The following is an 18,174-nucleotide window of genomic DNA, read 5'->3' as shown; positions in this document are numbered from 1 at the left end:
CCTCCTTTAGGACTCCTCAAAAGGTTTTCATAGGTATGAGATCTCAAAACTCTGCTTATAGTAGTTCTAAGGTAACCATGGTGACATTTCCAAGGTGGTACTGGGGAACTCCACACATAACTTTGCATAATCCAAGGCAGTAGCACTGAGTGCTTTCTCACGCACTCTGCAGTTCATCACTGTTGTGTGTCCATGAGACTGCACACCGTATCCAGGGCCTTACAAGCGCCAGGTCTGTGCTCTACCATGGTGTTACATCCCCAGGTCTGTACTTTGTTATTTGAGAAAGTTCTGAAGAAGCAATGAAAATTACTAATTGCACAGGTTTTGACCCTATGGCTCGAGGGTCTTAGGTAGTTAGCATGACAGTTACTGTACATGTGTGTACTTCTAAATGACTCTCATAAGCCTTTGACATTCTAGTGGATGAAACCATCCCTTGGGATCTTTAAGAAAATTAATTTTAAGTTTCTACCAACCAAACTCCCAGAACACAACCTATTTCTAAGTTAGGCTCTCTGTACTACAGAGGTCTCCTCTGGAAATAAAACTGTTGGGAATGGATATATTTATTATACAGAACAGAAGTTAAGTAGGTGGGAACATCAGCAATCAATAAATCTCGATATCCTTGTGCAGTGAGCATGAAACGTAATTTATAACATGAGTTGAATACAGCACGTCTTCCACTAACTCATTATTCAAGCCAACTCCTAGAATAATATTGGTATTTTTAATCTCACACCTGAATTCTGACCAAACACCTTCTCTGTTGCTCTCAGAGATTCCAGTAGATTAAGAAATGTAACACAATCATACTGAGAGAGATATTGCAGTAAAGTTCTTAGTATCTTCAAATCCTGCACCAAGGATTTAGTCTTGGCTCCAAGTTGGTGCCACAAAGGGTCCAAGTAATGGCGGATTGTCTGAAAAAGAATACAATTTATTGTTGTTAAGATATGTTCAATATAGCTTTTCTTAACACAGCCATACTTTCCATAAGAGTTATTCACTGGATATGTAAAAACATATTTAAGATGCTTAATGTTTTGTTTTTCCCATTTTACTACAATAAGATTCCCAAAATATTTCTTTCCAAGGAAGTAGCTAAAAAGTTTCAGGTCACTAAATCCTAATAATTTTAATTTTTCAAGCATAATGTCTTATTACTATAATTTTTATGATGAGATGGAGTTATGCTCCCTTGATTATTATTAACATTACTGTCAGGGGACTGAGGAGATGGCTCTGTGGGTAAAAGTGTCCATTGTGCAGAAGAAGGACCTGAGTTCAAATCCCAGCACCCACATAAAAAGATGGGCTGTACCTCCAACCCTGGAGCTACGGAGGAAAAGACAGGAGGACCTCTGGGACATTCTGGCTGTTAGCTTAGCTCTCGATTCAGTGAAAGACCCTTTTCTCACTGAAATGAGGCAGAGAAGTGATAGAGGTCACTCCATGTCTCCTCTGCCCTCTGTGCATTCAGAGGCATGTGTAACACACACATACATGTGTACCCAGCATGCAGACACAACACACATGGTCATACATATCATAGACAGAAATGGCCTGGTATGTATCGGGAAACCAGCAACTCATTCTCACAAACTGAAGTAGCAGCATGTGGGGCATCCCGTCAGACACACTGAACAGAGGTATCTGTGTGATCGAATGGTTCATGCTCCAGACCGGGATGTGTATGGACAAGAAACCAGACGCAATGGGGCGAGGAGGCCGGAGCCACTCCACAGCAGCAGAGCACTCTGTTAGAGGGTGTATGGATCCTCAAGGTTCTGTTTGACCCGATGCAAGCTCTGTCTACCTTTACACGTGATTAGTGCAGAAATGTCTTAAATAATCCTTGCTTTTCACCTGTCAGCGACATCAGACAGAAATCAGTGCTGAACAAAGCATCCTGCTTTCTAGGACAGGTCTGTGATTAGCACACACTAAGCTGTACACACATGAAGGAGAACACAGAATGCATGGGTCCATCCTGCACACGAGCACTGCACAGGAGACAGGCCTGTCCTGTGCACCCCCACAGTGCTCCCAGTGATGCAGAGACCGACCCAGGATTTAAAAGATAGCAGCATGGGTTAAAATAAACGTGACCTGGAATTTCTTAGAGAGCATTTTGGAGCTCATGATTCACTATAACAGACTACAGGGCCAGATAGTGAGACTCTGTCCCAAAACAAAAACAGCCCCCATAAAACCAAACCAAACCCAAACCTAAAACAAAAAACTGCACCCAACTTTCTATTTAAAAAAGACTTCAGTAGATTCAGGGGTGCCCAACTATGACGTATTCCTTTAGACTTGTTGTCTACAGATACCCAGATACTGCCGGTTTGGAACAGACATTGATTGTACTTCCTATAAGACATTCACTCACTACATAACTGAAAAAGTCAGTCTTATGCTTACATGGCAAACATGTATGTCACTGCGACTTACTATTTCACAGTAGGCATGGCAGCTCCACTTTAAGTCACCTACAGTTTAATTCCTACAAAGAACATGGTGACTATTGAGACGCCTTCCATTCTTTAAACCAACAACCTAACCAGCTGTGGGGTAAGAGGAAGAAAAGAAGTGGACCTTGTCGAATGGCTTCCCAAGAGCGTTTTCTAACGACAAATCTTCTACTTCTAGCGACGGGTTGTGGCACTTCAGTTCCTTCAGACACGCGTTTAAGATGTCTAGTATGGCGGTCTGAATGGCAAGCATGGCGGGGGTCATGGACACGTGAATCTCTACGACTTCAGGCTTGTGTTGTTCCAGGAAGGAGTTGACTGACACATGGAACCTAAGGAGACAGTTTCCAAATCGGCTTCAACAGCTGCAAACAAAACGGAAGTGCAAGGCAATGATAAAAGCACACTGGGCCTCACCGAGTCTAGCAGGGTGGGCCCAGAGGACAGGGCGGGCCCAGAGGACAGGGCAGGCCCAGAGAACACATCGGGCCAACCCAGGGCCTGCTTTCAGTGTGGCTCAACATGGCTCCAGGCCCTGAGTCCTTACTGTGTAGGGCAGCTTGGTGCTCTCAGAAGACAAAATGAAACAACAAAAAGCCCCACGACACTTATTTGGTGTGCACGTGCCATGGCGCATGTGTGGTGGCTGCCAGACAGCCCTGGGGGCCGGGGTCACCAGGGTGGGAGCTAGCCTTTCAACCCATGAGCCGTCTCACTATCTTCGCCCTTACTCTTTTTAAAAGATATCTTTATCTGTGTGCTTGTGGTGTGTGTCTGTGCACTCAGAGATCAGAGGACAAGCCGTGGTCAGTTCTGTCCTCATGTGGTTCCTGGAGATGAAACTCAGCAAGCGCCTGTACCCCTGAGCAATCCGCTGGCTCTGTGCCTCTAACAGCAGGGCTGAGCTGGCTGGGCCTCCACTACCAAAAACCTGCCATTTACACTGGTTCTTAATTCAAGATAAGAAACAATTAAAAGAATAACTGTACAACTAGTAGTTTTCATAAAATTGAGAGACATACACAAATGTGTTTATAAACAGGAGGAGGGCCGGGCGGTGGTGGCGCACGCCTTTAATCCCAACACTTGGGAGGCAGAGGCAGGTGGATTTCTGAGTTTGAGGCCAGCCTGGTCTACAGAGTGAGTTCCAGGACAGCCAGGGCTATACAGAGAAAGCCTGTCTCATAAAAACCCAACAACAACAACAACAAAAAGGAAGAGGAGGACAAAGGATGAGGAGGATGATGAGGAAGAGGAGGAGGAGGAGGAGGTCTTTATAGACTGGACAGGAAATGTCACACTGTATTCCATCCACTGCATTAAATTAACTTAAATTAAAATGCAGCTCAGTTCAGGCACTTCTGCTCACAGAGCGTGCTCGCTCCTGACATCATTACCTTGGCCACAGGTAGAGCTTCCGCACAAAAAGGCTCCTCATCACTCTTTCCACATGACAGAAGCCAGTGTCAAAGGCCACAGCATTGTCGGTGAAAGCTTTGATGAAGCCGCGCTTGTTTTTCTGGCGGAAGAGACGCAGGATGAAGGCTTCCTGGCAGGACTCGATGATCCTGTGGGCTCTGTACACGAGGATGCCTGTTGGGAGTTGTATTAGTGAGGGCTCTCTAGAGTAACAGAATGTATAGGATGACTCTCTCTATACATATACAGACAGTGGAAGGGGATTTATTAGAGTGCAGTAGTAACCCTGGTGATTTCCTATTCAAGGTGGTGTCCTAGCCAAGGTCACTATTGCTGTGATGAAACACCATGACCAAAAGCAACTTGGGGAGGAAAGGGTTTATTCTGCATATACTTCTACATCACTGTTCATCACTGAAGGGAGTCAGGACAAGAACTTAACCAAGGAGGGCAGGAACCTGGAGGCAGAAGCTGGTACAGAGGCTATGGAGGGTGCTGCTTACTGGCTTGCTCCCCATGGCTTGCTCAGCCTGCTTTCTTATAGAGCCCAGGACCACCAGCCCAGGGATGGCCCTCCCCCACCAATCACTAATTAAGACAATGCCCTATATGTCTGCTTATAGCCCAACCTTATGTAGGCTGGTGACAAGAGGACACAAACTCAGGCTTGAAACCCTGGAGACCCAGGAGATGACAGTGGCAGGCAAGTACAGCAGGTGTCTGGCCATGCCCCTGGTCCCTGGCTCCTGTTGCAGCTACAGCCTTCCACAAGCCCCTCCTCCACAGAGGTGGGTGGTCCTCAGTCACATAGGAGCAGCACCAAGCCCTCCTACTTGCAAATAAGGTTTCCCCCAGTTCTCAGAACAAGCCAATGAGAAGTACCTGTTGTCAGACCCTGACCACCCCAAAACTGTATCTAAGAATCTTATCCAGAAAGATTAAAGGTGTGTGAGAACTACTCTGTTGTCTGAGAGCTTCTGTCATAAGAGCTGTAACACCTGGGGAGAGGTCTGCTTTCCGGAAATGCCACCTGAAGCTCCCCCACACTCCTCCTTGGTCAGCCGGCCAGACTCAGCGCAGGGCAACGTGAAGCAACTGAGATGGCACAGCGGACGGAGGTGGAGCCAACTGCAGCAGTGGAAGCCATAGAAAGGACTCCCCCTTCCTGCTTGCACTTTCTCGCCTTTTCAGAACTCTCACACCTGGCCGAGCCAAAGCCTCCAGGACACAGGCCCACAACAAACCTGAGCTACATGAGTGTCTAGACCACAAGGCACAAGCTGAGGGAGTGAGGGGAGCAAGGGTCTTGAACAGATGAACTACATAAAAGAGCTTCATTTTAATAAGTCTGGGTAGCATCTGCATCCTATTAGATGAAGTCAGCTTTGAGGATACAGTCAACAAAGAGCTAAATTATAAATTACACTATTTTAAACAAAGACCTTTAATGAACAGACTTAATACGTTTTGCTTTGTTTTGTTTGTAGAGGCAGGCACATGATCTTTAACCTAGCTTGGTCTTAATTAGACTCACGATCCTCTCGTGTCAGCCTCCTAGTACTGGGCTTACAAGCATGCACCACCACACTTGGCAAGGTGCCTTTTGGTCTGTATGGCACAATGCCCCTGAATCTTAAAAACAAGACCAGGGGCTGAAGAGCGGCTCAGCGGGGAAAGCACTAACCACGTCGGTGTGAGACTGGAGCTTGCACTCCTAGAACAGCTGGGTGGCTCTGGGTCCACCTGTACCCGGGGGAGCTACTGAGCCTGCTTCAGTAAGTAAAGCAGGCACAGATTGAGGGAGACATCTGATGTCTAGTTTTGGGTCTCCACACACAAGCACACATGTGCACAGCTACTCATGTGAAAGCACACACAAATACATGCCTATTACAAAAAAGATAATTTTAAGTCTCAGAGCTTTAACACACTACCATTCTAATTCCATTCATTTCTTTATTGTGTATGCACACACAAGGGAGGCAGGACATATGTGGGTGGCAGTTACAGGACAACTTCCGGGAGTCGGTTCTCCTTCCACTATGTAGATTGTGGAGATGGAACTCAGGTCAGGCAAAGCACCTTTACCTGCTGAGCCCCCATTTTAATACAGTGTGTTTAGTGACAATATAGAGAGACGCATGAGATATAATAGGGGACAGATGTCATTTCTGTCAAACTGTCTTCCATAGGATTCTCAGTCTTTACACTGGCCTGTCCATGCACTGGTTTTTGGGTCTGCCTGCCTCACTCACAGTGTCCTGAAAATGACATGCTGACAAAGGGCCCTTTCTGTCATTCAATGACACTGCACAGTGCATTACCTTGCTGGTCCAGCGTGGCCTTGGTAGGGACAGAACGACATGGCTCCTGCCTCTGGGACAGAGTCAGCATGCGTGGGTGAGTGCCCATGGCAGCTGTGGACTAAGGCTTATTTGTGGAATAATTAACATATTTTACATTCCTCTTTCAAGGAGTGTTTTCTCTGTTAATGACTTCATGATAATCAGGGACAATAGTCTGGGAGGCAAAGGTATAGCAGATGTCTCAGCAAAACAGCAAAACGGTAAATGCTGGGCCTGGCATATGCCTTTAATCCCAGCACTTGGGAGGCAGAGGCAGGCAAATTTCTGAGTTTGAGGCCAGCCTGGTCTATACAGAGTGAGTTCCAGGACACCCAGGGCTACACACAGAAACCCTGTCTCGAAACAAACAAACAAACAAAACAAAACAAAACAACCCCCCCCAAAAAAAACCAACTCTATAAAAACATGAGTTTTATATATCTATATATCTATATATAGTTACACAGTTATACATAATTTCTCAACTGTGAAAACTATAAGAATGCAATAGTAATTGTGAGGGGCTTTATGAATCTAAAGGAACAAAAGCAGCAGCTGTGCTATAAGCCAACTTTCCAGAAACATACTAAGGAGGTGAGAAATAAAGACTGTGGCTCCAGCGACCCTGTCTCCCTTCTTTGTCCCCAGAATTACCTGACCAACATCACAAAGAGTTCAGAGTTCTTATAATTGTCTTAATTAAGAAACCCTAAGAGCTTTTTCAACCCCTTTACAGCCTCCCGCTCCTACCAGGAGTCAAAGATAAGTGGAGTTCCATTCTCCACCCAGGGGACTTTCCTGAGTAAGAATGCTCAGAGTGTACTAACTGATATCCACCTGACCTCTGGAAAATCCCAGGCAAATCTAAAGATCAATAGTCAATAGATGTTAGTTAATGGGCTTAAACTGTAACCTAGTTGATGTAACCTAAAAAGTATAAAACTGCCTGTAATGTGCCTTGGGGCTGCGTCTCCTGCATGGGTGGGACGCAACACACGCTGGCTCAATAAACCTCTTGCATTTGGCATCGATTGCTGTCTGTGTCTCCTTGAGAAGGGGTCTTCCCAAGCAAGGCTCTCCGAGACTTACATCAGGAGTATTGTAAAAAATTAAAAAAAAAAAAAACAGACACGGGGTTCCTTCCCCCCCTTTAACCATTTACGTTCCTGGATGAGACAGGAACACAGCCTTTATCTTTAATCTGCCTCATGCAGCGCAATAGCTGGGCAACTGCTATTAGAATCCACTTTCTCACCGATAACCCCATTCCATCTGGGCTGCTCTTAACCCAACTGGGCAGTCCTCTGGGCCATATTTTCTTGCCCCCCAGCTCAAAGTGGCTTCTCTTGTTCTCTTTCCTATGGTGGCTTCTCTCTCAGTGACTTTCTCATGTCTCTATCACTGGAAAACCTAAACTTTGGGCTTTTTCTCTTTAGCTATTAGCTGCTGGCATCTTTAGTCACCAATCAGAATTAACTGGGGCAGGGTCCCTCAGACTATGTGCGGGACTTCAAATCATGGAAGATACTTAGCATTACAATAAACAGTAAAAGACAACACTTCAACAGAGGAGATAAAGAGATTTAGGGAGCAGAGGTAGCAGGAGATCCCACCCAGCTAAATTTTCTGTTTATGCTTATAAAGGCAGAGTGGACCTGGGACAGAGCAAGGTTAGGCCCAGAGGCATATTGGCCTAAAGCTCCTTGTATTCTAATACTAATTTGCACCACACCCAAAACTGTTTCTCCCCTCCCCCCCCAAGAAGGGAGAGAGATCCTGCCCCTAGTTAATTGTGGTTGGTGAATAGAGATGCCAACAGCCAACAGCTGGGCAGAAAAGATAGGTGGGGTTAGGTTTCGAGGACTTACCACTGGAGGAGAGGAGAAAGGAGAGACATTGTGGGTTAGCTGAGCTACATGTGGCCATGTGGCTGGCCAATCTGAGTTAGATTAGTAACTAACGCGGTTGATAGGAAGGTTGATTTTAGGAGCATGGAGGATAAGCCCAGCTACTGTGCTGCCTAAGGCATATTTAAAGATATAAAGATTATGTGTGTCTTTCACTCAGGTACATAAATGGTCAAAGTCAGGGAAGAAACCCTGGGTCAGGGTTTTGAAAATATCATCTAATACAGGCCCAGGTGGGACAGAAATGGTAATTTTAGGGTGGGGTCTCACCCAGCTAGCTAATTGTCTGTGCTTCACCCAGGCAGGCAGAGCTCTGAATTCATTTGCAAAGTTAAAAAAAAAAAAAGTGCTTGTTTTGTCTCCTAAAAAAATCAGCAAGGAATAGTGGTTCACAGGATAATCAAAAGGGAGCCTGGAGTAAATGACTGGATTGTAAAACAAAAGACTGGTCTGAGGATCTGCAGGAGAGGAACTACCCAGAGGTTTTTAGAACAGCAAAAGAGAACTGCTTGGAGAACTGGCATGAGCAGAACGCGCTCCTGCTCAGAAAACACTTTAAACCTAGCAGGTGACCGGCACTTGCTCAGCTTGTGCTGAAACATGAACACAGACAGCAGGGAGAGCCCACGAGCACAGGGACTGGAGTTCAAACCTTAGCGCCCACCCATAGAGAAAGCCAAGCATGGCCACCCTGTGCATGCTGGGGACTCCAGAGCTGTAGGAGACGGAGGCAGACACATGGCCACCCTGTGCACAGCGACTCCAGAGCTGTAGGAGATGGAGACAGACACACGGCCACCCTGTGCATGCTGGTGACTCCAGAGCTGTAGGAGACGGAGACAGACACATGGCCACCCTGTGCACAGCGACTCCAGAGCTGTAGGAGACGGAGACAGACACACGGCCACCCTGTGCACAGCGACTCCAGAGCTGTAGGAGACGGAGACAGACACACGGCCACCCTGTGCACGGCTGTAGGAGTGGCTAGCTGCCAGCCTGCTTTTAAGTTCAGTGGGAGAGAGGCCCTGTTTCCAGGGAGTCAGATGAGGAGTGACAGAGCAGGACACCTAGTCCCTTTCTCTGGCCGTGCACACACCCACACATACACACGTGCATACCACACACAACAGAAATATCACATAAAATTGGAAACAAAACAACTGGTCTTTCAAACTATAGGTAAGCCTCAAATTAGGACACTGCGCTGTAAAAAGGTCCACATTGTTTCAGAATCCAGAAGAAAGGAGAGCACTCACCCTGATCTAGGTGCAGGCTTTGGTACACGCTCAGGTAGGCCTTCGGAGGCTGGGCCACCCTGGGCCAGTTGACATTATGATTTAGATATGAAATGTCCCCCGAGGCTCATTGCACAATCAGGGTTTGCCCCTGCAGGTGTGCTCAGAGGACTCCATGCCTTTCCCTTTCATGGAGGCATTATTTTAAGATTAAAAAGAGGAGAAGGAGAAGCAACCTGACTGAGGTCATACAGAAAGAGGTTCTAAACCACGTGCTTCCTGTTGAAGCCTCCGTGGGGTCCTCGTAAGCACCTGCGCAGGGTGAGTGTGGAGGGTGGTGGGGGCTATAGGAGTCCTGTGTGTCCCAGGATGGACTGACTTTGTCAGTTTCAGTCAAGAACCCACCTGTAAGCTGGGCTCTGAAGGCTCTTAGACTGTGCAGGCCTACTCTGCGTGACTGCTGGTGTAATACTGACATCTAGTGGTAGTTTCTAGACAATGTTCTCATGTTAGCAACTTAAAAATATGCTTACACAATATAGAGCAGGACAGATAAGGGCTTTAGATGCTCTAATATCTCCAACTGAAAAGGGTAACTATCTGGTACTGTTTATTAAAGGTGTACTGTGTTCTAGCAGCACAGTATGCTATCATGTGAACGTAGTGGGTTTTTTCTTTTAAAAATATTATTTTATGTGTATGAGTGCCTTGTCTACTTGTATGTCTGTGTACCACATGTATGGACTCCTGATTTTTGGTTAAAAGAAAAACCAAACTATCAAACCCAGAAATACACACTGGAAAAAATGTGCCTGTCTAACTGGATGTGAGCACATAGAATAATGCAAATCGAACCATATCCATCTCTCTGCAGAAAACTCGAGTTCAAGTGGATCAAAGGCCTCAACATCAAATCTGATACACCGAACCCGACAGAAGAGAAAGTGGGACGCCAGGAACGCACTGGCACAGGACACAACTTTTTGAACAGAGTATCAATAGTTCAGGCATTAAGATCAACAATTGATAAATGGAACCTCATAAAACTGAGAGCTTCTTTAAGGTAAAGGGACAATGGGACAGAGAGGCAGCCTATGAAATGGGAAGTTTTTTACCTATTCCACATTTGATAGAGATCTAATATCCAAAATATATAAAGAAGTCAAGAAACTAGATATTAAAACAAAACAAAAAGATCCACTAAAAACAGGACACAGCTATAAACAGAGAACTCTCACCAGAGGCATCTCACATGGCTGAGAAGCACTTACAGCCGTGCTCCCCATCCTTGGCCATTAGGGAAATGCAAATCAAAACAACGCTGACATTTCATCTTACAGCCGTCAGAATGTAAGATAAAAACACAAGTCACAGCTCAAGCTAGTGGGGACGTAGGTTAAGTGGAACACTCCTCCGCGGTTGGTGAGGAGTGCAAACTTGTAAAGCTACTATGGAAATCACTATGACAGTTCCTCAGAAAGCTGGGAATTGATCTACATCAAGGCCCAGCTATAGCAAACATTCTTGGACAAACACCCCAAGGATGCTCTATCCTACCACGAGGACCCCTGGTCAACTATGCTCAACAGAGACTTTATTCATAATAGATAGAAACTAGTAACCACCTAGGTATCTTTTAACTGAAAGAAAAAAAAATGTATGTTTACAAAATGGAGTATGATTCAGTGGTTAAAAGAATGACATCATAAAATGTTCAGGCAAATGGATCCAAGTAGAAAAAAAAGAATCATCCTAGCTGAGGTAACCCAGACGCAAAAAGACAGACATGGCATGCTGTCTTAGTCAGGGTTTCTATTCCTGCACAAACATGACCAAGAAGCAAGCTGGGGAGGAGAGGGTTTATTTAGCTTACACTTCCACATTGCAGTTCATCACTAAAGGAAGTCAGGACTGGAACTCAAGCAGGTCGGGAAGCAGGAGCTGATGCAGAGGCCATGGAGGGATGTTACTTACTGGCTTGCTTCCCCTGGCTTGCTCAGTCTGCTCTCTTATAGAACCCAAGAGCACCAGCCCAGAGATGGTACCACCCACAAGGGGCCCTCCCCCTTGGTCACTAATTGAGAAAATGCCCCACAGCTGGATCTCATGGAGGCACTTCCCCAACAGAAGCTCCTTTCTCTGTGGTAACTCCAGCCTGTGTCAAGTTGACACACAGAACCAGCCAGTATAATAGGTATAATAGGAAGTAGGTTACAGCAGGCATTTTTATCCTAGGCTGGAGAAGCTCAGAGTGAAGGTTAAGCTCTTTGTTCTTCCAGGTCTGTGGAATTCCTGAATTAAGCAGGTGACCCACCCAGCTGCTGGAGCAGTCAAGACAAGGACCTCCAGGAGAAGCTAGACAACTTACATTGGAACTCAACCTGGAGTCTGGGGGGAAGGGTTTGCCCAAACTGTTAAAAGGTCTGACCGACATTAAAGTTTCGGCCTCGATCAGTGAAACATTGTCCTGGTCCTTCTTTCTTTTCGTCCCTTCTCCATCAGCGTCTGTTCCAGCAACCCAGTTCGTAATAGCTGCAGGCAGCTACGGAATACAACAGAGGAAGGCTACAGGGGAAGCATAGATCTCCTGGGGAAGGGAAAACAGAATAGATTCTTTGAGTGAACTCCAGGTAGAAGGGGATGGGTCTTAGGATGTGGACACCCAGAGCTGAGGAGTATCCTGTGAGAAACCCCCATATATGCGTGCCCCTGAGATGTGAGAAGCCAGCAGCAGGCCCATCAGTGTTGAGGGGCCAACCCCTTTTTCTGTACTACCTGGGGGTGTGAAACATCGAGAAGCACATACTGGAGACCGTTCTGGGGGTAGTTAAAGATTCAATGGCCAAGGTGAGAGAAGGGATAGCCCAGTGGAAGAGAGAAAGAGAACAGCCTCAGGGCTGGTTTGAGTCTCCGTTTAACTGCTTCCTTTGGTTAACCACCTTGTTAGGAGCCCTAATTGTATTGTTGTTGTTGCCCTTTGGACCCTGCATATCAAACATCCTTATAGCCTTCATAAGAGAGAGAATAGGAGCAGTGCAGCTGATGGCCCCATGCCAGCGATATGAGACCCCGAGGAAGAATGTGAGTTAGTTACCAGAGACCCCTAAGCATAGCTCCAGGATTGGAGCTTGTACAAGAAAGGGGGGAATGAGGAACCCTAAGAGGTTTTCCAGTCCCACACCTCTTTACAGCTTCTCCCTCTGACCCGGGGTCAAAGCCAGGCCAAGTTCCATTCTCCGTCCACAGGAACATTCTTGAGTAAAAAAATTCTCAGAATGTACTGACTCATAGTCACCTGACCCTCCAGAAAGTCCCAGGTAGAGTTAAAATGCCTATCATGCTTGCTAGACAATAGATTTAAAGGTCACATGCTTAGCCAATAAGTTTGAACTGTAACCTTGCTGATGTAACCTGTGCCCCTAAAAAGTATGAAAACTGCTTGTAATGGCTATTCGGGGTTGCCTTCTAGTCACTCCCCTCAAGGGACTGGTTGAAGGTTGACCCCAACACACCAGAAAATAAACCTCTTGCTTTTGCATAGATCTCAGTGTCTCAGGGACATCTCGAAGCAAATACCACTGACCAAGGTTTAGGGTCTTACATCTGCTCTTTTCTTCAAAGAACAGAGAGGGAGTAGATCTGGGGGTCCACTAGGAGGAGTGGTAGGAGGAGAAACTGTGATTGGGATGTATTATATGAGAGAAGAATCTATTTTTAATATAAAAATTGAAAAACTGAGAAAATGAATGTAATGGTTTATATATGCTCATCCCAGGGAGTGGCACTAGTAGAAGATGTGGTCTTGTTGAAGGAAGTGTGTCACTATAGGGATGGGCTTAGAGATCTTCCTCCTAGATGCCTAGATGCATGCCCAGTCTATTCCTGGCTTCCTTGGATAAAGATGTAGAACCCTCAGCTCCTCCTGCACCATTCTTGGCTGGTTGCTGCCATGCTCCTGTCTTGATGATAATGGACTGACCCTCTGAACCTGTAAGTCAGCCCCAGTTAAATGTTGTTATCTATAAGACTTGCTTTGATCGTGGTGTCTGTTCATAGTAGTAAAACCCTAACTAAGACAATGAAGTTCAGGAAAATTAAGGATTTTGTTTGAGTGGGGTGTTAGCCCTCAAAGTTAGGTACATCTGGCTGTGATGCTCAAGACACTGTCAAAGACAATGAAACATGCTAATAAGACTGGCAAAACCTGATCAGCCAATCAGGTGCATACAGTGGGAAGTATGTGTATGACCTTGTTTCCTTCCATTAGAACATCACCACTGAGCACTGTACACACAACTCAACAGCAGCCATCAAATAAGTGTTACCGACACACACTGGCTATCCGATCTGAGATGACCAAGGGCTTCTGATACAAAGCTTGTGGGTGAGCCAGGCATAAACAGGCAAGTGTAATGTAGTGTTTTCTTCTGGGCAGAGAGGCACAGGGTAGTTTAATGGCAGACAAGCAGGGCTCTTACATTACCTACAGGGCAGTCAGAGATTTCTGAAGGGGCAAATGATAATGAGAATCAATTGCTTCTACACTACTCCTAGCTGAAATTATCTCCCACCTTTCCCCTCTGAACTATCAAGTAACTATTTAGTTTAATTTAAATCTTGGGAAAAGGAAGGAAAGCAAATTTACTTAGAGACTTATGAAGAGTATTGATAATCACATCAAGTCTGGCTATACCCAAAGGACAAATGCCTATCAACTACAATATTACTAAAAGTCAGACTGGAAAACAAGGGGCCACATTTTATATACAAACACAGTCTATAATGATGCTTCAACCTGCAGTGGGCTGCCAGGTTAAAACAGAGCAGAAAAATACCCATATTCCAATGGGTACACTTCTGTCAGAGCATGGCCCTTTCTGGGTTTGTATGCCAATACTAATACTGTGGCTAGTGGGAGGGCTCGGTGGTAAAAATTATTTATTCTTTCAGAGAACCAAGGCTTGATTCCCAGTACCTACATGGTGGCTTATAACCATCTATAACTCTAGTTTCAGGAATCTAATCTCTTTTAACCTCTGCAGGTACCAGATATGTGTGGTACACAGGCATATACACAAAATGTCCCTGAACAAAAAAATAAAAATTAAAAATGTCTAGCACAAATATACCACTAGTTATACAGCATACAACATGTACAATTATGTGCAATGTACATAATACTCAGTAATATATTAAATGACTAGTTAATTTACTATGCTGTACTTTTCTTCCTTATTTTTGGAGGTCTCCCTTCTATTTATAAAAGCAAACCAACTGTTAAACAGTGTGCTGTGTTAATAGTGACGTTAGGCCCGAACAGCTCTGTTTACTACGTCTCTTGGTTATATCAAGAGGTCAATGTCTAATTGAACTGTAACATTCAGGATTTTTAAATTTATTTGTACCTTAAAAATTATGAATATGTTTGTGCATGTGTGATGGGGTGGGGGTGGGGCACATTGTGCAGGTTGAGTCCATGCTCTCGGAGGGCTAAGGAGAGACTCAGACTCCCTGGAGTTGGAAATACGGGCAGTTGTGAGCTGCCTTACATGGCTGCTGGGGATGTGGTATTCTGTGAGGAGAGCAGTGAACCCTCAATCTCTGATCCACCTCTCCAGTCCGTCCATGCGGGTTTTGTGTGTAAGCTCTAGGGCCTTCATATAATAGCTAAATCAGAGATCCTCAGTGCTAAGCAACATACAGCCATACTCATTCCTGTCATAAATATTTGCTGCTCCTCTATAAGCGTCAGGTAGTATGTCAACAGCTTAAACAATATTGAATAATAAGAGCAGAACATTAGCAGAGGAGATAGACAAAAATAAAAATGTTCACACTGTAGATAAGGAAGATTTCAAATCCTTACCAGTTATTAAATCTGAAGGTATTCTACCTGTCAAGAAATCAACCACGAGTATTCGGCTTGTGGCAAATATAATACCACCCTGTGTGTAGACTTCATAGCGACTGTTACTTGCGATTTCATTTGTCACCCGTCGAGGGAGGTGTTCAACTCCTTCTATCTTCAGCTGATTGATAAAATATTCCTAAATCAAATTAAACTCATTAGTAAGTTGGCTTAGTACAGGGCAGGACAGTTTTAAAATAGGTTACAGGAATTTAAAATGATGTCTCTATTCTCAGAGCTCATGAACATTACAGCAAATGTGCAAACTAAGTTATTCTTTTATACCCATCAGCCAGTCAGGTCACTTTAATTAAGGCTTTGTTTTGTAAGGTTAAGTTGTGCTTTGGAGTTTAGATTAAGAAATAATTGTGCTTCAGTCCTTATTTCCACTTCAACACCAACCCACAGAACCTTTAAAACTTTGGGTTAAAAGTTTTCTACTAGCTAGAAACTACTTCCAAGCAAAGCTAGGTTTTGAGACAAGGGATTCCTCTCTGCAGAGAATGCTTTAGACAGTTAGACCAGTGTTGATGTTTCCTGTAGAGATGCCAGAATGTCGATAGGTCCAATGGCCCGCTAGTCTCTCAGTCTAATGCCACTTTTCTGGGCATCTTACATTGCACCAAGCACTGGAGATTCCTAGGGGAAGCCAACAGAACCTCAGCCTTTAAAGGAGTTAGTTGTCTGTGACTCTTCTCAGCTGACCACTACACCTGGCCACTACACCTAAGGGATCATCAGATTTATCATGCTAGGCTATGTCCCCATCTCCCAACATCCCCAGCAAGGCACAGCCCATCCCATTGCCCTCAGGATCACCTGTTCTCCTTAACCCAGATTAATCGCTCCCTGAGCTTTAACTTCCGGTCTCCCCGCAAGACCCCTACCTTATTTCGGTAGTCCCTCTTCTTTTGTGAAGTCTTAGGATCTCCTTTTCCACTTTCTAATCACTCTCAGAGACCTGTCATCTCTGTCATTGTCCTTTTAGGGACCATACTCTGTCCCCCCAAACCCCCTAATATCCAACTTCAAACTCAGACACTATTCCTACTCAGATTCTGATACCGTCTCTTTGCAGCACAATCGAGTCCACTCCTCTACCTCAACGTGTAGCCTAGTCGGCCCTCTCCTTTTCAGTGTTAGGGAGTGTGTGGAACCCTTATTCAGTGTCCTCGAACAGTGTCTGGGCTGCGTATCTCCCTCAAGGACCTCTATACAATGCTTTCCCATGTCAACTGAGGAACCCAAGACTTCCTTGGGATGCGTTCCATACTTGGCAGTCATCCCGCAGTGTCAGAGTCCAGGATCTCCTTCAAGGACCCTCACTCAATGCCCTCCCCTGTCGTGGCAGCCACTTGGATTTCCCTGGGGTTCCCTTCCCTCCTTCGCAGCGACTTGGAACTGTGTGGGTGCCTCGCATCTCCCGTGGGATCTTAATTCATTCCCTCTCGTGCCCTGTTTGAGACCCGCATGGGCTGTGGGTCCCTGCAACCGTACAGCTTCGCGTTCCTGCCGCGCCGATCTCAGCTCGACGTCCCCCAAACCCTCGGGTCTAACCACCCCACAGTCGCACCTCCTCTGCCGGCTGCGTGTTGAGCACCAGCACCAGGCATGCCGGGTGGCAGTGAAGCCGCAGGAAATGGTAGAGGAGCCGGTCGGTGCCGAGTCCGCGGGCACACACCACCAGCCCGTCACTGTCGAGCAGTTCCAGCACCTGCTGCCTCTCGTACTCCAACAGCGGCGCCATACTCTGGCGTTCGCCCGGAAGACCCGGCTCCATGGGCGCTCTTCCGGGACCGCGGCCGCGCGGCGACGGAAAGAGCCGAATCCAGCCGAACAATGGCCGAACGCAGGGGAGGGACGCCAAGGCCGAAGGAGCGCGGAACAGAGGTAGCCGAAGGGAGCCGAGCTTCAGAGAGCCAACCGATTGTAGCCGAAGAAGAGTCGAGGCGGGGACAAATATGGCCCGAATGTGCCCGAGCCTGAGGGCAGGTCTAGCCGAACTCAGTCGAGAGGTGCCGAAAAGCGTTAGCAAGCGGAAAGGCGTCTGGGTTTGGACCGCAATCAGCGGGCGTCGGGGTTCCCTATCCTTTGGTTCTCTAGACCTAGGCATAAACTAACAAAATGCAAACAGAGAAGTCTAATCCGACAGTTCAGAATGTTAGCTGTCAGTATTCCAAGTGCACCCAGAATCGACACCGTTTTCCTAGTGTGAGGGTTTAGTCTCTACCTTTGCAATTATTCCCTCCCCCGCCTTGACATTTTTGAATAAGCACAATACTTTATGAGTTTCAGTTTCTTGTTTGCAACGGTCTTGAACACAACAAGCTGTTTTACAAAGCAGCCATCAGGCGCCAGTTGCAGCCGCGTTCCACCTTCCACTAGAGGGACATCTTGGGTCGTGTTTGTAATATCTAAGAAACCCCAGGTAAGCAATCTAGGAGACAATTCTCTCTCAGAATCCCCCCTTTATTTTCAGCCCATACGAAATACAAATGAAGGCAAAATAAGATTGTTTTATTACTCAGGAATAACCATGGTTAACAATATGAAATCCATACTTTTTAGTGCCCCCGGTAGTCTGCGGATGCTCACTTTGCTCCGTCGCTTGCTTGCTTATCTATATGAAATAATAAACAACCAAGATACGAAACCCGAGTTTTGGTTTATCCTTGTGGGACAGGCTATCCCACTTGCTGAAGTAAATTCAAGGCCAGCCTGAGCTAGAGATGGGATACTCCAGCACAAGTATAAAGGGTGTTTGGATATAACTTAGTGGTAGGTCCTTAGTTTGTTATTAATTTTTCCCAAATCTCTGATATAATAATCCTTTAAAGTCCTTTATGTGGCTGGACTTTCTGTAATGTGGAGGCATATGCT

The 18,174-nt window shown here is 45.8% G+C and overlaps 1 protein-coding gene across 1 annotated transcript in view; it reads right to left on the bottom strand.

Moving 5' to 3' along the window:
• Window positions 1-17,125, bottom strand: part of Ercc4 (ERCC excision repair 4, endonuclease catalytic subunit) — a 38,836-nt gene extending 21,711 nt beyond the window's left edge. Inside the window, exons 1-5 of the mRNA XM_052194987.1 lie at window positions 16,868-17,125; window positions 15,253-15,433; window positions 3,878-4,073; window positions 2,605-2,812; window positions 746-926 (exon numbers count right to left, since the gene is read on the bottom strand). Of these exons, the coding sequence (XP_052050947.1) occupies window positions 746-926; window positions 2,605-2,812; window positions 3,878-4,073; window positions 15,253-15,433; window positions 16,868-17,074 (973 nt within the window). The 5' untranslated portion in view covers window positions 17,075-17,125. The remainder of the gene's footprint in view (window positions 1-745; window positions 927-2,604; window positions 2,813-3,877; window positions 4,074-15,252; window positions 15,434-16,867) is intronic.
• Between the last annotated feature and the right edge of the window lie 1,049 nt (window positions 17,126-18,174).

Source organism: Apodemus sylvaticus, chromosome 10, assembly GCF_947179515.1.
Source record: "Apodemus sylvaticus chromosome 10, mApoSyl1.1, whole genome shotgun sequence".
NCBI lineage: Eukaryota > Metazoa > Chordata > Mammalia > Rodentia > Muridae > Apodemus > Apodemus sylvaticus.
The sequence above is the reverse complement of the archived record's forward strand: the minus strand, read 5'-3'. Positions and strand labels throughout refer to the sequence as shown.